Raw genomic sequence first — 27763 nt, forward strand, 5'->3', positions numbered from 1 at the left:
GGGAACCATCGCACCTGCCCTGCTCACCGGGAGCCGCCAGCGCCCCTGCCGGCTGCGAGCGGAACTGCACCCGAGGGGAAAGGGCCCGACAGCCGAGAAGGCTGGCACTGGGTTTGTGATTGTTTGCTGTTACTGCCAGAGTTGTTGTTGTTTGTTTAACTTGTTATACACATATAGATATATAATAGTAAAGAACTGTTATTCCTATTTCCCATATCTTCGCCTAAAAGCCCCTTGATTTCAAATTTATAATAACTTGGAGGTAAGGGGGGTCGCATCTGCCATTCCAAGGGAGGCTCCTGCCTTCCTTAGCAGACGCCTGTCTTTCAAACCACGACAACCACCATCAGCAAACTCACCCAGATGCAGTTTGTCTGTATACCTGTATCTTTATCAGGTACGTCTAACGGTGAAGCAGTCCCTCTGCTGTGACACTGCCTGCAATGATTAGGAAGGAGCCCAGCAAAGACTAGACTCACCCAATTCCCTAGGTTACTGAGAAAATCTTGACAGGAGTTAACTCTGAACTACTTCCACTAATCAGAAGCCAGTAGGTTTGAAGGCAAGTAAAACCCACAATTAGTTGTATGGATTGTCAAGAAAATATTATGCATTGGGACTCAGAAATATGGAGAATAAAGAGTCTTCAAAGGAGGAAGGAACATGCTTTTCTTACTTCTCCCCCACGATTTCAACTACTTTGCCAACAATGAGTCTGAAAGATCTGATATTTGAGGTTCACTTTGCTTGCTCTGTGCTTGCTTTGTACCTTGATCAAGAAGTTGATTTGTAAGCTAATAAAATGACCCCAAGAAAGTTCTGGTATCCTCTTTTTCTTTATTTCTGTAGAAATTAACAGTAACTTTAGATACCCTGAAAAAAACAGTGCAAATGTAATGCAGAGCAAAGCAATATGTAGGTTGCAAACATAACTTAAAATTACACTGGATTTAGTCTAAAAACAGCTGGTTTTGCTAAGCCTTGTCTATTCAGCATAAAGAGTGATCATAAATGTGTCATTAAAAAGTCTGTCAATCATTATAGCCTGGACCAATATCCAAGTAAAAAATAACACTAATGTCTACTTCAACAAACAAAAGTTTTGAGTTCAGATTACATCTGATGGTACAATAGATATTTAATGGTTTCTCCCAGTCCCACTGCATTTATCAGGCTACCGCAAAATGGCACAAACCAGCATTTGCATTATAGAATCCAAGGAGGACACAACAGCACTGACAACACATTGACATTAAGGCACATTCACTCTTGTCCTGTACTATTCAATTTTATGACATTGTTAAGTCTGTACTGTCCATTTAAATTGTATATGGTTCACATTAATCAATTTGTAGCAACACTGCCCTTCTTCCCCAGGCAATTTGTCAATAATTATTACTTACTGTTAGATTTTACATTAATGGTTACTCCTTGATTAAAATAAAAATCTGTGCTACTTGTCAATCTTTTGATCTCTTCTTCTTCCAAAATTAGCACAGGTTTTATTTGTCTCAGCCTTCAGAAAACAGCTTGCAGTACAAAACAGACAGGAAAAGAATATGAAACAAGTAATCTTTCTCTATGAACTTACCCAAATGCATGAATGTAATTGAACTCACATACCAGAATTCCTTCTATTTGTTTCACTTCTATTGTAGAAGAGCACTTTATTCCATGAAATTCAGCTTATAAAGCAAGTGTGACAATGACGAACTCTAAGGTGCACAAATACATGTGGTAATAGGGGTCCTACAGCTATAGGAAATAGCCTACCTGTTTGTTAGAGGTACACAAACCCATCGACAATTGAAGAAAATGGATGTCCCACAATCATTGCTGCATTCTGTCATTTTAGAGGATGACCATCTATTAAAATCTCAATAGCAAAAGATAATAGCAAATATAGGATGTCAAAACTGCCTTCAGTTACACTCATACAATCCTAGATGACCCTACATACAAAATTTAAAGCACTAAAAAATTAAAAACAAACTTTACCTTTAACATTCTCTCCAAATCCCATAGAGGCAGAAACTGAACTGTCTGTTTCTGTTTTGCTACTTGTTTTCTCCTTCATCACGTCATCATCACTTGAAACATCATCAGAATTCATCTTTTTTTTCTTTTTTTTATGTCGAGGAGGGAGCTTTTTCGGAAAGGTAAACATGGGAAATATCACAAGGAGCATTGCAATGGCACAAAGGAGAAATCCACTCCACCTAATGCCAGGAAAACAGGAATGGAAATAAAAGCAAACACATTACATGAAATCAAAAATCAAAGTGACTATTAGAGGCTGCACTGGCTGGAAAGAGACATTTGCAAAATATGAAAAACTGACACTAAGAGTAAAGAATTGGAGTGGGAGACAGCCTTCACTGCACTAAATTCCTTAATCAGAAGATGTTTCTGTTGGCTTATTTACTGAAAGGTATTTATCCAGAAGCCACCAAATTTTATTAAATAGTGTCAGCTTTAAGTTCCCACCATTTTTCAGTTTTGGTAATTATTCAGTACCAAGTGCTGAGAAGTAGATACTCACTTTGACTTAGCATTTCATGGATAATTCCTAGTAAAACAATACAGTATTTCTCTGGAGAACACAGAAAAATTATCCATGGCATGAGAAAATAAAATGTCCTGATAGATACACAAGGGCTAAATCTGTTCTGCTTTCCAGTGCCTACCTCTCACTGCCCTGACTGTCCAGTTCTCCCTTCACAATTGAAGAGTTCCCAAAGCCTGATTGTAAACAACTGATGTGCTACAATTCATGCCAGGATTTATGCTCAAAATACGGTTGGGTTGTGATCGCAACCTGAAATGGCTTTGACAAAGAATTTCCTTCTCTCTCTGTCTTTTAAATTTGGGATATAAAAAAACCCCTAAAATGATCCCTTGGCTCTCAGGGAATGACCTGGGACATACCCACAGAAGGGACAATGTGTGGGATACACAGAACAGAACTCTTCAGCTGCAGGCATACACAGTTGTCCTCCCTGCAGCCAAAAAGCTTCGTGGACTTCACCATGGCACCACAGATGGGCAAAAGGGCTGTACTAGAAAGCACTCTAGAGTTAACTAGAGTCAGCAGCCAGAACACTGATAGAGTGTCAGATAACGTAATTTCTCCTCTGAGTTCTAACAGTGAAAGACTAAGGGAAACATAGCCTCACATAACTGGTTCCATAAAGAAGGACATCCACCCACAGAGTTCTTCTTACATACTGGAAGTGCAGTTTTCACTACAGACTCATCTCACTGTACCAGGTTTACATGGCAAGGTTTTGGTAGCAAAGTGGGGACTGCAGGGCTGCTTCTGTGAGAAGACACCGTGAGCTGTCCCATGCTGGACAGAGACAACTCCAGCCAGTTTTAAAACAGATCCACATCCACCACTACTCAGTGCTGAGCCCATCGGAATGCTTGTGGCACTTTGGTGTTCACTTATTTAAGAAAGGGAAAAAACACTGCACAGCAACTGTGTGAAGGGAATGAGAAAATATGGAAGAAACAGCCCTGCAGACCCAAGGTAAGAGAAAAAGAGGAGAAGGGTCTCCAGGCACAGAGATTCACCTGCAGGCCCAGAACATGACCATGGTATCCACCTCCACCCTGTGGAGAATCCACGCTGGAGCAGTCTCAAGCAGGAATTGTGGCCTGTGGAGAAAAGCTCCCACAGGAGCAGGTTTTTGGGCAGGACATGTCACCCGTGGGGGATGCTGCACGCTGGAGCATTCTGTTCCTGGAGGACTGCACCCCATGGAAAGGACCCATGCTGGAGCAGTTAGTAAAAGACTGTCCGAAGCAGAGAAGGAGCAACAGAGACAAGGTGTTATGAACTGACCACAACCCCCTTTCCACAACCCCCTATACCACTCCAGCAGAGGATATAGAAGAGTCAGGAGCGAAGCTGAGCTTTGGGAGATGGAAGGAGCAGGCAGGAAGTGCTAGTAGATTTCTTTTTAATTCTTTCTATCCTACTCTGTTATTAATTGGCGATAAATTAATTTCCTCAAGTCACGTCTGTTTGGCCCATGACAGAAATTAGTGAGGATTTTCCCTGTCCTTATCTCAATCTATGAGCTTTTCATCATATTTTCTCCCTGTTCTGCGGAGGAAGGGGAGTGAGACAACAGCTTGGTGGGCACCCAGCAGCCAGACAAAGCCAACCCACCACACAAATCTACCCTAGTGCTTGGAAGTTCCAGTGAAGTCAATCACATTACTATAATATCCAACCACAACAATGAAAGCTTTTTCATTTGAAATCAAATTTCCAGAATCACAGTGCGTTGACCCTGGCTGGATGCCAGGTGCCCACCAAAGCCACTCTTATCACTCCCCATCCTTGACAGGACAGGGGAGAGAAAATGTAACGAAAGGCTCCTACTAGCTGCAGGGGAATCTCTGCTCTGGCATCTGGAGCACCTCCACCTCCTCCTCCACCTCTTCCTCCTCCTCCTCCTTCAGTGACGTGGGGGTCTGCAGAGCTGTTTCTATTGCATATTCTCATTCCACTTTCTTCTGACTGCTGCTGGTGTTGCACCTGTCTTTTTTTTTCCCCCTTTCTTAAACATGTTATCCCAAAGGTGCTACCACCACCACTGATGGTCTCAATCTTGGCTAGCCTCCTCTTGGAGCCGGCTGACATTGGCTCACTTAGGCAGAGGGGAAGCTTCTGGCAGCTTCTCACAGAAGCCACCCCTATAGCCTTCCTGCTACCAAAACCTTGCCATGCAAACCCAAAACGAGAACAATTTTTACATATTTTTGTACAACCCTTGCACTATTAATTATATATTTGTTCAAACTTTAAACATTTTAAATTCTGAGTAGACAGTATTACTTGCACAAGAAACAAAAAGCATTTGGCCTCATATTTGTAATGCAAAGATATTGCAAACTTTATTTTTCAGTGAAGACAAATTCATATCCAGTGCTTTGTACGGTAAGTGATTACACACAGGGAAACAATAAATAAACACCCATGTATAACACAATTTTTATTAGAAGCTTACAGGAAGCTTTTGCAAGGCAAATATAAGTGACTGAAAGTTTTGACTAATTTTGATATTATGTAAACAGAAAATCCTCCATTCATTTTAGCTGATAACATACATGGATTAGAAAGCAGACTTTTAGGAGGATCAGTCAGCACTGTCAGACGGAATAAATCCGGAGTCTGTATAAAAATGTAGCAGGATCTCAAAGGCAGAAGCTGCAAAGGCTCTGATCAAAGAAACAGTCTGTGGCAATAATACACAGAAATCTGCAACCACCCCCTCAGGAGGAAGCAGCAAAGGAGACAGGGCCTGTAATGGAGCATGAGATGAAATTCAAATCCAAAGGGACCATTATGACAGCATACCAAATGCTGGAGATGTCACGAATGCAGCCCTGGATGCAATTATCTCACCATCTACACTTCACAACTTCCTGGAGAAATATCAAAGAATTGGAAAACAGACAAAAGACAGTATCAAAAATAACAAGGACACCTACAATGGGAAATCGAGAGGTCGGAACAGGAGCTATATTAATTTTAAAAGCCCTTGATTTTCTGTCTTCTAAAGTCAAAGAAAATATGCAGAAGAATACCTCAAAGGCATCCGCACAAGCCCTAGGACCTCAAATAAAGTAATTAAAGCTAAGGAAGGACCAGACAATGCTGAAGGAATTCCTTTAAACTTCTTGAGTGGAATGTTGATGAAAGACTATATAGGAAGATCCAAGTATTAAACAGATTCTGAACTAGGAAAATACTCAGAAAAGTGTCAGCAAAAGAAAATTTGATTCAAAGCACCTGACAGACCGCCAGGGGCTACCTCAAAGCTAATGAGATCCCTATATAGCACATTAACAGTTCTCAAAGACAACAACATGATGAATGATTTCAAACAGATATCCCTACAGTTACCACATTTGAATAAAAAACATTTTCAAACATTTGATGAGCTGGCATAGACAGCTGGCTTGCAATTTAGCCCAAAGCACCTACAGAAAGCCCAGGTGTGCAAAACCCAGGAGCAGAAATCCAAGTCCTGTGAAACTCAAGGAATAATCAGATCAGAAATAACCCTGAAAAATAACCATTTTACTTTACCGTGTTGCATAGGAGATAAACCAAATTACATGTCCTGCAATATACCTCCTAGAAAGGAACAGCTTAAGGAAAAAAAAAATTACTATTTTTATTTTAGCCATATATCATAGTTGCTATACTCCCTATTTTGTCTGTAAGCATTGCCTCCTTTAACAATGGAAACTGTTAAATTGGGTCCCATTAGGAACCTTACAGCTATAATAAAGAAAAGATAGGAATCAAAGACACTAATTCACTTCAAAGGAAACAAGACTCAGAAATCTCATATATGACTTCCCATTAACTTATCACAATTGAACCATACTTTTGAAGTGTGTCAGCTGAAGTAAGTGTTGGGCTACTCTTACATTTCAAATTGTTAGATTGCATAAATAAAAATAAACTTGACTACGCAGCACTTCCCTGCAAGGAGAAAATGTCACAGTCCCAGAAAACACATTTCAGTGGAATGAAAGTCTACACTTCATGAATTCTCTGCAACCAGGCAGTCAGTGAGTAGCAAGGGGCAAAGGTTTAACCCTCACACCATGGGAGTCTTGCTTTTAATGGGTAGACATAGCCTCAGAAAGAGAAAAGAGAATAAGAACAAATGTTATGAACGCCACTAAACTTTTATGAGAGGCCACCACAGATTGTGCAACAAATTATCAGAGATCTGATAGCAGTTGATACTCTTTATTAGAAGAGTATTTTTAAGAGAGAAAGAACTGACATAGCCAAAAATGAAAGAGAAATAAGAAGACCTGGAATACCCTTCAGGGAAAGCCAGACCCTACAGATTTAATCAATATGATAGAAAAAGAAAACTTTGAATAACTTTTACTGACTTCGCTGCTTTGGCTATTTTACTTTTGCTGAAGCTAAAACTCAGTTATATCAGTGGTTGTGTTATAGATAAAGTCAAAAATTTATCCCACATTTATACAGCCCCACTGATTTCAATTAAAAAATATATTTATGGGCCTGTTCGCAATTTCTGTCAAAAAGTACTGATCAGATTCTGATTACCGGTTCTGACAAGTAATTAGAAACACATGAAGTGTAGGAATTTTACAAAGAATGTATAATATTTCGCTTTGATTTCAAATCTTTTATCCTAAATAGTCCAAATTTTGACATTGCTGCACACCCACGTAACAGATCTCTTCAGTGAGATAAGTCAGTAGATAAATCAGCACAGAGCTGTTAACCCCAAGGCTGCACTCAGCACTCAGCTTTGCCTTTCTCTCACTGAAAATTCAACAAAACAGTCCTGTGCAGCAATGCTCTTGGACTAAGTAAGACAAATAAAGCAAGACTAAATCTTAAAAGGTTTAAGAAGACTCCAAAGAGACAATTTTTTCATATCAAACTGTCAGGAAAGATCACTGCAGAATAAACAGAAACAGATACAGACTGACTGCAATGGCACAGTGACAAACACTAACCCAGGGCATGAGAACTGACACTGCACCTTACACCGACAAATTCCTGGCATAATGAACTTCAGGTTTTTTCTGGGCTTGCATGAAAACTTCAAGGCTGATTTATGATTTATCTGAGAAAGGGCAGTTAAAGGCTCCTCAAGACCTACTTCCTCCAAGAGAAATTTCCAAAGAGGCCACATCTCAAAGGCTGCCTGAAGACATCAACTAACAATTCCAGCTGCTACATCTCAGTGCTGCTGCAAGCCTAGTCCTTACTAGAGAATAATGTGTTGGTTTACAGCATCTGCTGCCTAAACACAAGCCATCACCCTGAGAAACAAAGACTGGAAAGGGCATATTCTGACCCATCCTATCTCCTTCACCTGAAATAAGATCAGTGAAGTCTACTGTTTCTCATCTGGGTAACAGAGTTCCATGTTTCATGCTGCCTCCTCTGGAAAACCAAAGAAGAGATTAATCCACCTTCGGGTAGGAAGGGGTTGGTTCTGGGCAGCAGGGATCCTCCATGGCCTCCTGCAATAACAGTATCCTGCCCTGCCATCCCTGTGCTGAGCACTGTCAGTCAGTGCCCACTGTGGTCAGGGACAGTCCTGGAACAGCCAAAAGTTGGGGGTTTTCCATGGACTGTTCCTGTGCACTCCTGTGGCAAACTCTTCCTCTGTCAGAGGCTAGTGTGTAGTAATCAACAGAAACATCATCTTCCTCTGCCTCCTACAACCTTAAACAAGTCCTCAAGGGATAAAATCTTCCAACCTGTCTTAATTCCCTACCAGCAACTGAGAGAATAGTTTTGAAAAATGCTTGAGCCTTACCAGTTTCCAATGAATCGGGGATCGCTCTGGTCAATATACACAGTTGTCCTAGGATCAACGTAGAAACCAATAAGAAGTCCTCCTAATAAGTATCCAGCTGCAGGTCCAAGTGCTCCCATTACGTACATGATGGCTGAGGAAATAAAGGTCACAGTCATACATCAATAAAATTAATCTTTCATTGTTTATTTACACATAAAACCACAAAGTAACTGATGCTTCTTTAAACAAGAAGTTCTGCACCCAAAACTTTTACGGACCTTTTTCGCAATGAAGGCAACAACTTCTGCCTAAGTCACATATTAGTGAGAAAATTACTGATTTTTGTACATTTTCAGTCAAATTATGCAAATATACATTATTCTGATATTCTGGATGGAAAGCATACTTGACTTGCATAAAATTGTTCCTACTTGGTAACATTTCCTTTAAATCAAATCAAAATTATTTAACACATAAATTAAAAAAAGGTCTAACTAATGGCAGGTAAAAAGAAAAGCAAAAAATAAAAATTGTAATCAAAGAACAAAATACAACATTCTAATTTAGTTACCATTAGTGTAATACTGTGTATAAAAGAATGGTCCATTTTAAGAAATCAAATATTCCTATTTCAGAGATTGACAGAACATGGGTTCACAAAAGGAAAGTCCTGTTTAACTAACTTGATATCCTTCTATGGTAAGGGCACCCACCCAGTGGATGAAGAAAAGGTGATGGATGTGTTTTTTCAGGATTTTAGCAAGGCTTTTGATACTGTCCCTCATAGCATCCTTCAGGACAACTTGTCCAGCTGTGGGGGATGAGTGGCTGCAGGCTGTGCTGGGTGAAGAACTGGCTGAAGGGCAGAGCTCAAAGGGTTCCAGTGAATGGGGCTACATGTGGCTGGCAACTGGTCACCAGTGGTGTTCCCCAGGGGTCAGTTCTAGGACCAGTTCTGTTCAACACATTTACCAATAACCTGCAGGCAGGAGTTGAATCCACCATCAGCACATTTGCTGATGATCCCAAACTGGGAGGTGCTGCTGACTCTCTGGAGGGACAAGAGGCCTTGCAGAGGGATCTACGCAGACCGGAATGCTGGACAGTGATTAATGGCATGAAGTTTAACAAGTTAAAATACCAGGTTCTGCAGCTGGGATGGACTAATATCAGGCACAAGTATAAACTGGGAGAGGAGTGGCTGGAGAGCCTCTCTGCAGAAAGGGATCTGGGGGTGCTGGCTGGCAGCAGGCACAGCAAGAGTCAGCAGCGTGTCCTGGAAGCCAACAGGGCAAACCCCATGCTGGGGTACATCAAACGCAGCACCACCAGCTCCTCAAGAAGGTGATTATCCCACTGTATTCAGCATTGGTGCAGCCTCACCTGGAGCATTGTGTGCACTTCTGGGCACCATAATTTAAGAAAGATGTGAAGGTCCTTGAATGTGTCCAGATAAGGGCAACAAAGCTGGCGAGAGGGCTGGAAGGAATGACCTGTGAGGGGCAGCTAAGGACTTTGGGCTTGTCTAGTTTGCAGAAAAGGAGACTGAGGGGCAACTTCATTGCTCTACAGCTTCCTGAAGAGTGGATCTTTTCTCTCTTGTATCCAGTGACAGAACACATGGCAATGGTTCAAAGCTTCACCAGGGGAGGTTTACACTGGATCTTAGGAAGGATCAAATCTCTTTATGGAGAGGGAGGTCAAACACTAGTGAAGGTTTCCTAGGGAGGTGCCAGACTTGTCAGTGTGTTCAACAGGCATTTGGACAATGCCCATAGTAACAGGTTTTAGCTTCTGATCAGCCCCAAAGCAGTCAGCCAGTTGGACAAATGATTATTGTAGGTCACTTCCAACTGAAATGCTCTGTTCTATCCCACTCCACTCCATTCCCCTACAATATCTCTTTCCTTCCTTGCTATATCCTGCAGTACCCATTCCTTTTAAGATGGTTCTGCCCTGCTTCCCATAGGTCTGGCTGTAGGCATAAAAGGCAAGAGGCCAGAAGGGTTGGTCTCTGCTGTCCACTCACACATCTTGTACCACCGAAACCCAGGCTCCAGCACAGCAACACTTGTTCAGCTGCTGCAGATTCTCTAGCAGCACATGAAAGACCTGATTATCTAATTCCCTGTAATTTTCTCTCTAGGTCCAGATGGTTACTGGACCAGTGCCTGTCCACAACAGCAGTATGCAGAGTCCATCCTTTTTGGTCCCATCCTCAATCAGACATGCTGAATCCTAGACTGCAACAGCTGAAGAAGCGTAACTGAGTGGTTACGGCTTGAGTTTCCATGTTACTTGTTACAGTAAATTATATCTCATGGATAAAATAAGCAAAAAGAAATCACTAAATCCGCCTGATTAAACCAAAATAACTTGCACATTTCCATCTTATGTTTTGAAATAAGAGAATGAAGGAAAAGAGCATTCTCACAAGTAAAAAGAGAACTATATTGCAGCAAAAAAAAATCACAGAAGCTACCACAAAAGGTAAAACTGCCAATACTAAAAAGTGCTTCCAGACCACAAATTGATTACACAGTTTTATCACTTTTAAGTCATTTTTTGAAAACACTTATTTTGTTTTGATGAAACTGCAATTTTGAATAAATAGATTTTGCTGAAGTCCCTTTCACATACATAATGGTTTTCAGAACTGTGTTCACTATTTAAATTTATTCCAGCCATGTTCCCTACTGAATTGATCGTAAACAATTCTCTGTATGCCTAAAATGCTCCATCAGACATTGAAACTCTGCTCCTTAGCAGTAAGTGGTTAGATAAATCCCACAGTAACTGTTATTTTCAAAATTCACATAATGAGCAGAGAAAAAAAACCCCAAAAAACTATATCCACACTCCCACAACCAGTAATAAATTTTGTTCTACAAATGTTTGCTTGGAAAATTGATTCAGACAACTACAGCAAACTCAGATCTCTAAAATCTTTAGAGAGGAAACACAAAGGGAGCAAAAGACTGACCTAATCCATTCACTTCAGTATTCAGAAAAAATACTTATACTGAATTAATTCAGCTTTAGTTCCACCACTGAAAGCAGCAAAATGCAGCAACTGCTTAGGTTTCAAATCACTACACAAATAGTGTATTTTGTACACCTGGAAACTTCAGAGGGTTTTCCTTGTAAGCAGAAACACTGCACAATTAAGATAAAAATAACATTGTACACTGTTCTCCTTTAGAGGAAGAAATGCTGCCGACAATTTCAGCGGTATTTTAAAATTACTATATGCTGTTCAGGCTTCAAGATGTATTTCTTTTTAATAAACTTACAGGCAAAATGTCACTTTCTGAGTCTTTCAGAAAACACAGACCCTCCATGTTCCTGGTCAACGGCAGGAGGAAACATGACAGGTAAGTTCTTAAAATTGCCATTTTAAGATACATTGCAGCCTCTCTTTCAGCATCTAATTATGGTCACTCTCAGAAATTGGACACCAAGTGCAAGAAACTGTTTTAGACTTATAAATGGGACTAAACACAGAGCACGACAAGCATAACATTTTGGTATTTCAAAATTAGGTACTTGAAAGAATCTGCCCCAAACTTTTAAACCGTGCTGTGGAAGTGAAGGGCAAACCAGCTCCATAAGTCACCCTGGCAGGCTACTCAAGGGTCCGGGACCCTTAAAATTCTGGTCACAGCCCTCACGGCTATGTTCAGGAATAAAGATGGTTTTGATTTCCAAGTAGGCCACCAGGATGATATGGAATAGAAACTAAACTGGAAACAGATTCAATCAGGGTGTCATCAAAAGTGTACCTGCTTCACAAATAAAAAATCCTATGGAGAATAGTTTCAGAACTTTTTCTACTCTGAACACTAGAAGGGTGTAGGAGGTCATCACAAGGGCTCCAACTTTTGGATGAAAAAGGTTCAAAAACATGTAGATGATGTACGAGCACCTTCCTTTCAGCCTTCTGCCAGGGATTTCAGCTAACTCTTTTTGGTCCTCCCTCTTCAGGCCATAATCTGGGACACTGACCCAGGGAATTGCACAGATTTAACAGCCAAGAACTTTCAATGGAAATAACAAGCATTTTTATCAGGGGACATGCTGGAGTACTGCGATGCTGAGGCAGGATGCACAGTACCCAGATGATTTTTTAAACTGCACCTAAGGAAATCCAGGATTTGTCTTACAGCCTCATAGCTGTAAGTCTGACTGGTGCTTATACTTGCAAGTTGCCTTACTATTTCTAAGTCATAAAAAGCTATGCAGTAAAATAGCAGTAATATGTCCTTTCCCATGATAAAACAGAGGTGATGTACGTTCCGTTAAGAGTTAAAGCTCTACTCCAAACCATAAATCATCTTCAACAGATAAAATGAGGAAACTATTGTTAATACAGACATATGGGCTACAATATCAACCTGAATCTCTTCTGATTGGGTTGCACTGAAACGTAGAATTGTACCCCTCTGAGTTCCAGCATTAGCCACACATGTTCAATGCTGACAAGTCACAGTACAATTCTCTGGGAACATTGGTCTCTCTGGGAAAGCACATTTGCAGGTCACCCACTCCTACCTGACTTCACGGAACCACAGAATATTCTGAGCTGGAAGCCACCCAGTGAATTCCTAAGTGAATGGCCCACACAGGGATCAAACTCACAACCTTGGCATTAATAGTACCATTCTCTAATCAACTGAGCTGATCTCAGGGTGACTTAGAGCCATCTGAGAACTACTCATGACATTCAACACAACCAGCTCAGACTGGACCTGGCAGAAGTTTTCCCCAGAAGTCTGTTGTAGCTTGCTGCTGCTGTGATGTAGGATCCTAGGTCTTCAAAGGAAAGCACAGATTGGTTTACTAAAATTACACGGCCTTTAAACAAGACAAAGACCTTGTGGATTCTTTAAAGTTGCCCTCTTCTCCAAAACCTTAGTGTTGTGGTTAGGAGTTTCCATTACCAAGCATATCTCTTCCTCTGGGTGTACCTTCTCTTCAGTGATGAGGGACAGCCTTTTCCCAGCCCTCCTAAACCAGGTCTTTCAGATCATAGCTCTACCTCTGACATAGACTGTAGGTAAGTAAAAATATCCTGGTTCAGACAGAGTTAAGTGCCCATTTTCACCCGAGATATCCAGCCATGGCTATTTTAATTCCTTGAAGCTTTGTACCAGAGGAGCTTCACTGCCTCACTATGTCCTCAGCATGGCATATCTCGGGCCCTACACCATACTAGCAAGGCTGTCTAGGTTTCAAAATTGCAGCTAGCTGTGGCTAGCCAGGTTTAGCCATAAACTGCCATCACAGCTAAGATGCTGGATGGGAGAGAAAAGGGGAGTCATAGAATTAGTAACCTAATTACATACAAATTTACCTATCCATGTGAAATAAGATTAAGCAATGTCATTCTTCACCACAGAATAGTTTATCCTGGGACATGTTGCAATGAATAGTGCCATTCTCACAACGTTTGACAAAATTATTACATTGCCTGTTGCTTTTATTCATCGGAGAAAGCTTTATGTACAGCCTATAGCAGCACAGTCTTTTTGACTACAATAAAATAGGCTGAATCCTCTATGGGTCTGAAAAATCTGTGTTCACACCAAATGCATGAAAAAACTCTGGTGCCAAAGAATTATTTTTTTTAATCTACCTACACTACCATGAGTGATGAGAGAGAGATCATAAAAATATTGTGTATGTCCTTTTCCTTTTCTAATCACACCAAAAGACATCTTCAGTAGGCTTATATATAACATATGTCCCTGTGTCACCCTCAAATGCATATGTGAACCCTCTGACTGTGCCTCTTTATATTAGCCATGCTAGTACCAGTTAAAGTCACAAGTCACATATTATGCCTAGATGAACAGAAACTACACATTAGTGAGCCACAAGGCTGGCTTCTGGGTTCTAAAAGACACACTTTGGTTTAAAAAGTAAAAACAAAGGCATATAGTGCTCAGTCCCTGTCAACTCCTCTGTGTGCACACACATGTCACCACACAAGAGTTTATCACTGGAGGAGGAGGAACATTTCTGAAAGACCCCATTGTCCAAATCTTGGCAGCACATCACCATAGTACAACTGTTCATTTCATACATGTGTAAGACAAGCAGAATTTGACCTTTATTCTATTTTCAATGGAACTTTAGAATTTGCAAGATCCTGCAAAAGCTACAGGGTGCATTCTGAAGGTATATTATATATATGTATACAAGTATGTATATGCATACATACATTTGCTCCTGTCAGAATAGTACAGCAATTTTAATAGATTTTGCAGGATACTTTTTAGTAGTATAGAATTATAATCCTTTTATATCTGTAGATTTCAAATTTTTACTCCAAAACCTTAACTGTCATTAGTATGAGGGTATTGATTGGAAAACAGAGATACAAAAGACAAAATGAATCCCTTATAGTCATGAAGTAGAGTAGGAAGTCCAGAAGTGTAATTTACTTAATTGAAGCAATAATTCAATGTCCTACCTGCTGAACAACGCTCTCATTAAAGAACAGCACAAAGAAGAATAAAAACAACAACAAAAAGAAAACATTTGTGTGAATTTTGCACGAAAAGCCCTGTGTTTACAGATTACTTGTTTACAATCTGAGGACTGAGCTTCAATGGAAATGCAAGATGAACTTTATATAATCCTGAATATTTATGTGTCAAGTAATTTAAAGGGCTATAGGTTAAAAAACATAGTTGCAGGGTTACTGATGCCTTTTCCTGGTCTTAAAATCAAGAGTCAAACATGGTTAGAAGGGGAAAAGGGATTTTACTTTGGTATTTATTTTAAGGATCCTTAGGTGCACTACGTCCAGGTCAAATGCACCAAAATGTACACTGCAAATCCCACCCAAAAGACCTGGTGTAACATTATAGGTTTTACTAATTAGCATATCTATCAAAAATTCCCCAATGAGAGGCTCAAGCGAGCCTCCCTCCCCAAGGAGCCTTCCCCTGGATGGTTCTATCTTAGTTTACAGAATGTGTTCTGGAGAGGACCTTGGGGTCTGGGACACACTGATCCCTAACTACGAAGCTTCTAAAATGTTTAAGTCTCGCAGCTTGACAAACAAGTCCAAGAATGTAGGCAAAAAGCACTAGGAATACAGAAGTTGTAAAAAGGTATAACAGAGGTATAAAAGAACAGGCAAAAAATCTTCATGGCATCATTACCACGTGGAATTTTGCAAGCAAAGGAAGCATCACTATGCTATGGTACCATAGCATCCTCTCCAGTGCTACCAGCAGCACATTTCCTTGGAAAGCTGTACTATGCTGTCACTGGAGAATGAGCAGCGCCATTATCTCTCTAGGGTACACAGCAGGTTTTGATTTCCCCACAGAGCAAAGCTGATAGGCAAAGGTTTCAAAGGGGAACAGGTCCCAGCTCTCCCCTGTTCCTCTCATGTCACAGCACCATGATGGGATAGCAAGGATCAAGCATAAAGGAGCTTTCAAAGAAACATCACTCACATTCAAAAAGGCGTATTTACCTCATTCTGTCTAATTTCACCCACACAGAAGCTACCCCAAAAAACATAAGGTTTAACCACTCTTTTGAGCCTGAGGACACAAAACTGAGTTGTGAGCAGAAGCCAGGCAGACTTCTCAAAAGCTTTTAAGTCAGGAAACCAGTTCACTTCCTTCTTTTCATCACGAACACACAATCAAACACATCTATACATGCTTTAGGATTTTTTTCTTAATGTGGTTATTTGCTCAGGAAAAAACAATGCTTTGAGCATTACTGCAGCTCAGATAATAATGTCCAGTTCAAATCTTTAAATCACTTCCTTTCAAAACGTATTAGCGTTACCATGACTTTAATAGTCTCTCAGATCCAGTGTTCCACTCAAAACAATAAACAAAGCAACAAAACCACTTCAGCAGCCTCTCTTGATCTTTGTATAGAATATATTTGTCACTGTTTTAACAAGCAGATTCCACAGACCTGGAAGACAAACCTATAGAGAAATATAACTAAAGCATAATTTTACATGCCTACCATGGAAAAGAAAATGAATGGTCCAGCTTACCATTCCATTAAAAAAATGTTGGAAGTTAAATTTAAAAAAATACGTTTCAATTTTATTTTTTTATTTAAGTGACTTGCCAACACCAGATGAAAACCATTCAATTTTTAGTTTTCTCTTACGGCTTTATAACTAAGATATCATTTGTATTAAAACAGATATCATTTCCAGATTTAAACAGCAAAGCTGCTTCATGCTTTGTACTCACCCTCTGTGGTCATGTTCTAAAACATTATAATCATTTTAATTGGATCCAATTCTACTATATCCATAAACCCCCAGGAAAGTAAAAAAGCCCAAAGAAAACAAGCTAAAATAGGCAGTCTATCCTAAAGTGTACTTCTTGTATGCATTGTCACTGCAATGCTGCTCCAAGTCACTGCTATGCTGTGGAGCCACAGTGCCTTCAAAGCAATTCAACTTACACCACAATTTCACAGACTCAGTACTTGTCTTTTGGTTACACTACCAGGTGTGTGCATGCAATCCAAAATCTGAAAACATTGAAAATACCAAAGAAGAAAGGCTTATACTTGTACCATGGTATTTCAGCTTTACAGATACTTGGCTAAAGAAATGATTGCCCCAAGGAAAACTACTCCGGTGCTTAAAATGAATCTTTATTTCTTTATTCCTAAAAACTGAGAACTGTGGAAGTAGAAATCCCAGGGGCAACTGGAGACTGTCCCATTCTTTAGAGACAATTGTTTTGCTTGGAACACACAAATATTACTTGGGGGTTTTCATCAAAATCTGTCTTCTCTCTCTTTATATTCACCTATAAATAAACATTTGCTGATAATATTACCAAGAACGACTTTGTGGTTAGCAAGTAAATATGGAAAAGACACATCTGCTGTAAAAGATTAGTGAAAACAGCTGCAATTTCTGAGTGCAATTTCCTATCAGTGTGGTTAACTGAATTTAGACACCATGCACAAGGAAATTCTTAGATCAGATAATTAGGCAAATCAGGTTTTATCAGCTTTATAAGTTCTTACACCAATTCTAACACAAGAACCTTCTGGTGATGTTATTCCAAAAGCACATACAACTAATTTTAAGCATACGGATAGTACCCACTGATGTGAATTGTTTGCATGACCAAAGATAAACATATCTGTGCTTGCTTGATCAGAACCTAAACTGAAATTAAAGATGTTCTGATATTCTTTCTATGAAGTCAAAGGCATCGGTTATCTAAATAGATGTTTGGGATTTTTTTAAAATAGAAGTGTCAACAACTGCCTAAATGCATGATAACACTGATCAAAACCGTCTTTCTTAAAACTCCTAATTTTTTTTTCCACACGTAGGAAATTTTGATATGGAAAAGTACTGTTACTGAAATTCAGGTCTCAGACAGATGCACACACTACTTGTGCTAAACAGAATCAGAACGTCCAAAGATGCAACAGAAGGCACAACTCTGCTCTTGGCTGTTACTTTCTGGAAATCAGCTCTCAAAAACACTCCACATCTTCAAGTGTTTTAAGTTTCTGTTGGTATGTTGCATTATAAACACAAGGTAACATATCCCAAGAAGTTGAGTAGGCATGAATTCCCAAACCCTGACTTTTCAAAAGAGCATGTTTCTTAAAAATGTTTTCTTTTGTGAATAGTATGACAACTAGACAGAGACATTGACCAACCATGTTAACACCTACTGAGTGACTCCTCAGTGCCTTCTGAATTCTTGGTATGTCAGCATCCCAGAGTTTTGATTACTCCAAAGAACAAAACAATGAAATGTCATAGAAGTAGTGTCCATTTCCATACAGAAAATGATCTACTGAATATAACTATTATCAACTAAATCGTAAGCAAACTACTACTCCAAATCATTTTTAAAACCTTTAATAACTGGTTAGATAATTTCACTGTATTATTTCCCATTCATTCAAACAGTGGGAGCTAAATCCACAATAGTGAATTAAACATTCATATTACAAGTATTCTTGAAGCCCATGTGACTACTCTCATGAAGCAGGCAGGATTAGGCACTTCTGTACTAATACTCGGTGGTGTTCCTACTAAAAGGACATTGAAGTTGTTGGCTGTCTTCAAGATACTAAAGCAGCCTCTTGACTCATAGGCATTCTTTCCATAACGTCATGTCAAATGGCAATATCTCATCTCTGCCTTGTAATTGCTTGGCTTTGGGATTTTTTTAATGGTTTGGCAGTTGAGGCTACACATATACATTTAATTTTCACTAGGGATTATCCCCAGGCACGTGCTTATAGACTCTGTTGATCTCAGCTTCTTAAAACTAATTTTCATGTCTTTAGCATTACTTCTAACTACACTAGAGTGGGGCGGGGTTGTTCACTTGCATGTCATCCCCTGTTCTTCAGGCTATCATAACTGAAAAATATCAAGCTGTGAAAGCTGAAATTTGGCCTTCAAGCAGACCTCAACAGGTAAATCCCAAATAAGAAAATGAAAAAAAAAAAAAAAGAGAGGGGTCACATTTAAAATCACAGCTGGAAAGGTCCATAGCTACAAGACCAGCAGAACCAGCCCAGAAGAGTATTTCAGAATATTTCTACTATGTTTTATTTGTAATTTGTTTTAAATCATGTTCAGGTAGTCTAAGAGCACAAGCCAACAGAAACATATTATTCAGGTCCTCTCATGTCTCTGAGTTGGGAGAATGCACCCACTCCCAGAGGAAAAGCAGGGTGAAATTTATCAGACACAGAACCAGATGTTAAGAGTATGCCATCATGAACCATCGGAAGAACCAGGAATAAGTACCAATTCTTCAGCAAAATCTATATACACTAAATACCCAGTGTCTATGGATGTCAGCTTTATCAGTTATTGTGCACAAACCAGCTAATGGCACACAAATACCTGTTTTTCAGAAGCAGGTTTGACATGCATTCTTTTATACTTCATCATTATTCAAAGCCAGGTCCTTTGTGCCTAAGAAAGAAAATGTGAGGAAGCAGCGGAAATAGACCAAATATCTACTGAAAGGGAAGGTTAGGTGCTGATAGTAAGAGCACTTATATATATATATCTCTTCATTTTTGCTTTGTCCCACCAGCAAGATAACAGAACAAAGAAGGAAATGGGGAAATGACTTCAATCATATTCCCTCAGAATTAATTTCCTTTCAAAAATTGGTTTCTGCCTAGGAGGCATAGGTTAATTATTGAAAATGTTGGTGATCGTTTTTCCCTTCACTACCTCTTGCTAATAGACTGCAAAGAAAGGCAAGCCAAACACAATTTCTTCTTGTTTTCTTTGTAAATTGCACTTACATTTTCATCTTTCAACTGAAACAACAGTAATTACACTTCATTACTCATATCTGGCTGAAAATCTGCCTGTAAGCAAAAGCACATTATTCCAGTAATTTGCAGATGACCCTGTGAGTTTTATTAACATCTATTGTATTGCTAAAAAGTTATTTTTCTACATTCACAAAGGTTGAAAGCTGCAACAGATTCAATAAAAAATACATTAAATAACAACTGGCAAAGTGAAATGCAGAGCTGTATAGTCATATTTGAAGCAATATTGAAAATATTATTACAGGTCAAAGAGTCTGAAAAACATTTCCATCCATGTGTAACAGTTATAAATAGAGGAGACTGTTTATTTTAGCTAAAGGACAACACCACTATTTTATGAAAATCTCCAAAGCTTCAGAATATGGTCTTTATCTTCATAGGAACAACACTGTTTGGGCACTTTCATGAAACTGGAATTACACTGAAATGTTTGAGTCTGGAAAGAAAACTTGAGCTTTGCGTTCTGGGTAAGGATCTCTCCTCTGTTTTCCACAGAGGGATCATAAGATAGAACAGCTCATTAATTCCATGCTCTGCTTGGGGACAAAAGAGTTTCTTGCTGTAGCACCAAACTGAATCTCTTCATCCCAGCTATGGAAAAATGTCATCAAGCAATGCCCCAACAAATCCTTCCTTCCCCATGGTTAAGGAGCTAATGGGTACCCCATGGAGAAACAAATTGTTCCCAAATGACCCTGACACTCCCGACACAGCTCCATGAAATAAGATACAGAAGCACAGATCTGCTGCTGCAGATCCCTGAAAAGATCCTCCTAAACTTGATAAAGGGACATGAATTGTCAGAGATATTCAAGAAAATCAGAGAAAATGAAATTGAGATCACAGAGAGTTACAGAAAAAAGAGGTGAATACAGTTTTGTACACAACCAAAAGGCAGGAAATTAATTTATACTTTTGTTTTGTACAGAAAACTGCCACAGACATCATTTGTTAGTAACAAACTGATTCTATAAATAAATATGACTCTATAAATATATTTGCTTAGACCAATTTTAGTCAGGTCCTGAAAGAAACAAATGTATGCCTCATGGAGAAAGGCAGATATTGACATGCAAAGCCAATAATAAAAGAAAATAAAAAATTGTGAAAATATTTTGGTTTGACATTATAAGTAATGTGTGTTTCACATGGTTTGTTTTGGTTCGATTTTGCCTATATGTCAAGTAAAAAAAAAAAGTATTTTTTAAATGCTAATCTGTGCTCCTACATAAAGATCAAAATAATTCAATATAACTTAAATATTTCAACATGATCAAAATAATTTTCCCTACACAAAAAAAACCCTAAATCAATATATCCCTATAATCAAGATTTAATTATATCATAATTTGTCAGAGCAAGACCATCACAACATTTTTATCAGTGCTATTAAATGGCATAGCTCAAACACCATGTGTAGCATTAAAAAGTTACTCTAACAAAAGGTTCTCCTATTACAAATGCTAATATTATAGCTACATTTGTCTTTCTAAGATATAAATTGTCATTGTGATTTACAGCTCCATTTGCAGCTCATTCCCAGTTCCACTAAGATATGTTAATATGTTAATAAAATACAGAAGTATTACTAACTTGTAGTGTTGGCGTTTTCAAGAGAAAACTATTTATATTACAGGGATCCTTCCAAGATATTTCAAAACACCATATATGGTTGACTTAGAAAATCTGAAAAATTTCTAATCAGCTAAAGTTACTTTCACTAATTTGGTAATTTAATTATTCAGCTGACATGTTTTACAGAAAATTCACTGATATCCTTTCATTTAGTCTGCAATTTTTAAAAATAAAGATTGCTCATTCTGGCTTTTTCTTTCTTCTGTGAGCGGAATTAGACATGACAGTAGTTTCTCAACTACTTAGATTAACAGATTATTAAGCATATTCTTGTTCTTCAATAGTAAAAGATGCTTTCACAGACATGAAAAACGTGGTGGCTAGAGGCTACGTAGAAATGACTTTCCACCTACTTTAGACACACTTTCACGGCAGTAACTTTTTTAACGAGATAGTTAACTCTATGACATTCCTAGGGACATGGCAGATTCTCTCTAACCATGAGTGCTTTGTTTTAAGCTATATGGTTTTATATAAATAGAGCTTTGGACAGGGATAACACTGTAATGAAATCTGATTGAACACAAATGTCAAAGTAAATGAACGTAACAGTCCTTTCTGGCCCAATAAAGCATGAAATTATCCCACCAATTCTCTTTTTGTCTGTAACACAGATTTTGCAGAAACAGACATCACCCTTTGCAAAGAAGGATGCCAAAAGACAAGAAGCCTCTTCACCTTTCCTTCCTGGCTATGCTGCCTCGAGGCATCATTTCCAAAGGCATTACCCTGGTAAGGGAAGGGCCAGAGCCCGCCCTGTGCACTTTACCATTTCACAGGTGCATCAGCTGAGCACTTAGCAGACATAGCCCCAGCATGTGTGGTGGCCTCAGTACTGGAGGAGGCAGCCAAGGAACCTCGAGGCTGTCCTGAAACACCCCTGGACACCCCTCTCTGTCAGGGTAACTCTGAGAGCACCAAAGAACAAGAATGCCCCAGAAGAACTACTGGAGCTGGTACTGAACACATAGACACTCCCCAGGCAGACTCAGGAAATAAGGTATGAAGTACCAATGAAAATAAAATGTATTTCCTGACAGATTTTGCTCACTCAAGCAACTCAGTGACCCTTTCTGTCTAGTATCTTTGTCCATTTGCATCCATTCTCATAGGGAACACGTCTTCAGTTATTTACACTAGGAAGATTCAATTGGAAGATTACACTTATGCACACAATCTGCAAACTATCACAGCTTTCAATCAATTTACCACAAATAAGCTATCTGTTGAAACTTTAATCTTATGTTTGCAAAGAAAATCGATTTTGAGCCCTAAATCCCATTGAAATTCACTGAAAGTCGGGTCCCCTGACTTCCTTAGACTCCTTGGGAAATCTTAACCTCAGTTATTAAACTATTCTGACAGAGAGAGAAAGACTGACAGGGAGGGCCTCAAGGAATGATACTGGAGCTGCTTAGAATAACCATGATTGCAAGTGTTACCAGTGGTCTCTGCTGCTGTCAGAGCTTTTCCAGGTCTAATGAAAATTGATCTGACATCTTTACAGAGACTCTATGGGAGTTTTCTACAACATGTGACAGAAGAGATGTGTCTTCTTCACACACTGTTGGATCCTTAACTACATGTTCAGATTCATACTGGTGAATTTGCCACCATAACAAGTGGAAGCCCACAGCTCATAGACAAAGAGTAAAAATGTCCATCACCAAAAACTGAACACCTAGTACTCCACCAAAGAGCAAATACAAAGCATGTAATACATTTCTATGCTGCATGTTATACCTAACTGCAATTGTTAGCCATTGTAGTGATGATCATTTTAAGAAACTATATTGTCATGAGATTAATTTACGACAGTACAGACTGAGTTTCAGCAGAGCACTCACAAATATTTATTAAACATATACATTTGAAGGTGCAGTGCAAGCCTTCATCTGTCTCTTGTAAAATGACTGGTTATAATGTGAAAGTTGAAAGAATCAAAAGCAACACTAGCAAGAAGGCTCTTAAATTTTCAATCACTGTTTAAATTATACTTGATTCTAACAAACTTTATAATTTTGTAATAACTTTTGTAACTTTATAAATTTTGTAAATAAAAACACAATGTACAATAAAAAAATTGCCTCAAGAACAAAAATCGATCACATTCCCTTGAACTAAAAATGTTGTATAAATTATTTATATATGCTAATATAACATGCTTAGATCCATACGTTTATATCATTACACTGATAATTGTATCTGACACATTCTTATCCCTAATCTAAATTGCAAGTCTCTAATAAATTTTCAAAAACATCCCAAGATTACAAGTCTACTTCTGCCATCAGTGTTGACACTACATTCAGACCAAAAATGGCTCAGACAAAACAAAAGTTTAAAAAGGGTCTTTGCAAAACTTTTGAGAATTGCACACCTTCATCTCCTGTAACCTCTTACACAGGACAAATTCTTAGGCTGCTTCTATGAAGCATATCATGGTACCACTCATACACACAACACAGGACTCAAAACATTGAAAATATCACACAGTAAATTCAGTTTTGAGATCTCTCGTGGTAATTTCCTTTTCCACCATGCAGATCACCTGCTGCATGCCTAAGGTCACCATGTGTTACACTGGAGCAACATGTCCTTGCTTAGAGGTCAATTCTAACCCCAAAACTGTGTAAACCTGTACCAAACGCATCATGGCTGCTCCATTTGTGCTCCCAAACACCATAGCTACTTTGTAAGTGCTTTGTGGAGATTTTCAGAGCCAGAGACATGCTTACAGAACCAAGGCTGTTGCTGGTTCAATCGCATTTGAATCACCATCTGCTAACTCATAAAATAAACCATTCAGGCAAATGTTTCTTTCAGAACAGACAAATGATAGTAACACAGCATTATGCTTTTCAAACACTAAAACTGTTGGGAAAAGATTAGCAACTGAAAGATCAAAACAGTGCAGTGACAACACCAGCAGAGATGCGGCAGCAGAATCAGACACTTGTTTGTAGGTAATACAGCTGAATAACCAAACTAAAATGTTACTTCTCAGCTTCATACCTGTGAAACTGTGTCGGTAACTCTAACAGCATGCATCTCCTTTTCCAGTGGAGGAACAATTCAGAGGTACTGCCCCAGGCTTTTCTCTTCGGGATATTTAGCACACAGCTAATGGACACTGCCTTCCCTAGCCATTTTTGTGAATACATCCACTCATTTCTGTTGTACCTTTACAAATGACCACAGAGAAAATATTTTGACACAGTCATTTTTTTTGTTTCCATAAAATCACAGAAAATATGTAATGTTTCAATTATAGAACTGACTCAGAAGATGCACTAAAAAACTATTTGCATAGTTTTAAAAGAAAACAAAAAGTAAAAAGCTTAGATCACAGTATGTTCTCCTTTACGCTAATGTGAACAAGAAAAAAAACCCCACAGAAATCAATGAAATGTCTTCAGATTGACACAGAAGAAACAAAATTAGAAAACAGCCTTCTCTTCCTTATTGCCCAGTTTCAGGAATATCCTGAAGACTCTTAGGTGGAAAATAGGAGCACTAATTTGTGGAACTATTTAGAACCAAGCTATTCAGTGAGCTAACCTGAACAGTATGTTTTATGTGTTATGTCTACTGTTGCTACTTTATTCCACTCAAAAGAAAAGAAAAAATAGGCGGTTTTCATTTCTGTAGAGATTTTCTTGTAGGAAACAAACATTTGCAACAATTCTAAAATATTTTAGCTATTATTATTACTGACTGTTTAATTTCCTTTCCAAAGTCCTCCACTGTTATGGCACCACTGCACAGCTTCACAGAGGTCCTCCCGTGCCACAGGCCAAGAACATCATCACTCAAATAATACAACTTCATCTATCAGTGGCCAGGGAAGAGTTAAAGGAAGGCCAAACAATCAAGTCTTAATCCTGAAGAATGGAGCTATTCCCCCACTGCATTTATAATACATAAAATAAAACCAAGCTAAAAGCACAGGCAGCCCTGTGACAGTGGAGATATTGATCTCTGCAGAGACTCATCAGCTAAACTGATGAGGAGAAAGAAAAGCCAGGCTTGAAAACAAGCCCTTCCCCAACGGTGGGATTCAGCACTGGTTCCCTTTAGCACTGGTGTGTGGTGATATTGTCTTGTGCCTTCACACAGCTTTTTCAGCTAACATTTCTGCAGGATCACCTACTTCCATTTATTGCCTTTTCTAAAAAACAGAATGCATTACTCTGTCTTCCTATTCTATTCATTTCTAAATGAAAATTATTTGACCTTGCATTGTAAGAATAATGTATTTGGAATCAAAAGAAATACCTTATTGGATTGCAACATCCATCTCCCTATGTGCTACTCAGTGAAAGAACAGCACTTAATCTCAAAGGTTATTCTACACTATTTAATTTTTTTTTTAGATCAGATTCATCATCGCAATATCCAAAAGCAGATTACAGACACTTTAGCATGAATATAATTTCTCCTGGTTTTAAGAAAAGAAAATGAAATGTTTGAGGTAAGGGAGAACAATTTGAGTTTGGTAGAATCCTGGGGAGATGTCTGCTTGTCTGTTCAAAATGCAGGGAGAGAAACTCCTACTGCAAAGGAAAGAAAGGGAGCACGTCTATTATGAGGGGTGACCAATCCCTATTATCTTTCCTTCATTTATCACTTTATCATTTATTTTCAATACTTAATACTGTGTAAGACCAAATGGCTTTTATATTTGGCTTCTATTCTACACAAGCACCACATTATGAATAATGTATTACAATTTATTACAACATAACCCCGAAAATTTGTATTTACAAGTGTGTAAGAAGCTTATCGATGGATAATGTCACTGCTAGTTACAGTGTGGGAGTTTCAAACAGTCGCAGTAATAGAGGGGAAAAAACCTTTAGAGAAAATATTCCACTGAAAGACGTGCAATGAGGAAGTCATCATTCCAAATATGATATTAAAGAAAAATCCTCTCTTCCAAAGTATTAAAAATACATGAGCTATTCAGCTAAACACCTCTCATTTCAAGAGTGTCTCTGACTAAAGGAATGAAAGTTTCAGGCAGCTGTTAAAAATTCAGACGTCTGTTGCAGCCGCCTCCTCTGTGGCTCAGATGCTGTGCGCAGCCTGCTGCCCCCGATGGTTCCGAGGGCCACCCCCTCCCCGGCTGCCCTGGCTGGCCCCCTCCATCCCGTGAAAGCCGGCAGACACCGACACGCTGCAGACCTGGCCCTGCCAGCCGTGGAGACGGAGTTCCGTGTCAGAGCAGCTGGAGGTGTGCTCCGTGCCACAGTCACAAAGCCCTTGAAGCCAGCACCAGGGAAGTGCAGCAGCATGCACCCACAGCACAGGGAAAGGAGCAGCGCGGTCACAGACCGCCCTCCGGGCAGCACATCACATGAAAGCGCACCTGCTGCTGACAAAAGCCAAGGGACAGCCCTCAGGGAAAGCAGCCTCCAGCTAAACTAGCACTGCAACGCTCAGCTAACGTTGGACTCGATGATCTTAAAGGTCTTTTCCACTCTAAATGATTCCATGAATCTATGTACCACACACGTAACATACTACTTCAGCAGTAACAACATTCAGCTGGGGAGTCCCAGAAGACTAAGGAAACAAAAAGCCATGCACTTAAAAATCCATCAAAATGGGTAAATCCAAACGTTTCTGTTCAGCTTTCTTCTTGTAATATAAATAATAATCAAAGGCTGTGACCTTAATCCAGCACTTTTGATTTATTCCTTGGAGATAGTATAGATTAATTACCTTGTTATGCAAGTCCTGGGTGATACAGTAATGTGCCGTAAGAATACTTTACTCACACAAAAACTGCACTAACAGGCAGTGAGTGTGATAAAACACTATATTAACTGCAATGTGATATGGAAGTTTGCTCCCAAAATGGAATAATAAAGCCGTTTATACAGATAACCACTGACAGAAGAGGTGACATAGGGACATCTAAACACAAGCAATATCTAAACAAAACTAAAGTTTGTAGATTACAACTCAAACTGGATTATATTGGTGCTCCTCTGCAAAGAGTAAATCATCACAGAGATCATCCTTTTATTAACACAAACTGCTGAAACCCATCAGGGAAACATTTATAAATGTTACATTTATAAATGAAACATTTATAAAAACACATAAGCCTGAAGCTACAGAGCTGGGATTCTCGTGAGGAGCAAATGGAAAAAGTAATCTCCGCAGTGTACCAGAGTCTAGGTATGCCTTGAATGATGGACTAGAAGAAAACAGAAGCAAAAGTTACATAGAGAGGTATTTTCAACCAAACGGGATTTTACTTGTATTTTCCACCCAAGAATGAATGGAAGTTGAAATGAGTAAAAATTGAGAATTAAATACCAAAATGCATCTCAAAGTGTCATGCTATGCAAATAAGTATACATTGATGGCTAACCACTTTTTCCATCAAAAGTAGTTTTGCCATCAAACTCAGACTAATGAAAATGATACCTGCCCAAAACTTTGGGGGGGGG

General features: G+C 39.1%; 1 protein-coding gene across 1 annotated transcript in view; it reads right to left on the reverse strand.

The window, feature by feature from the left end:
• The window catches only part of SLCO5A1 (solute carrier organic anion transporter family member 5A1), a gene marked incomplete at its 5' end in the record, with an annotated part of 75191 nt that overhangs the window by 33516 nt on the left and 13912 nt on the right, over positions 1–27763 (reverse strand). Inside the window, 2 exons of the mRNA XM_042036159.1 lie at positions 1999–2219; positions 8346–8478. Coding sequence (XP_041892093.1) covers positions 1999–2219; positions 8346–8478 — 354 coding nt within the window. The remainder of the gene's footprint in view (positions 1–1998; positions 2220–8345; positions 8479–27763) is intronic.

The sequence above is a fragment of the Corvus kubaryi genome, unplaced genomic scaffold (assembly GCF_017639235.1).
Source record: "Corvus kubaryi isolate FWS band 111438036 unplaced genomic scaffold, C.kubaryi_AGA036_p1.0 37385, whole genome shotgun sequence".
In the NCBI taxonomy this organism is placed as follows: domain Eukaryota; kingdom Metazoa; phylum Chordata; class Aves; order Passeriformes; family Corvidae; genus Corvus; species Corvus kubaryi.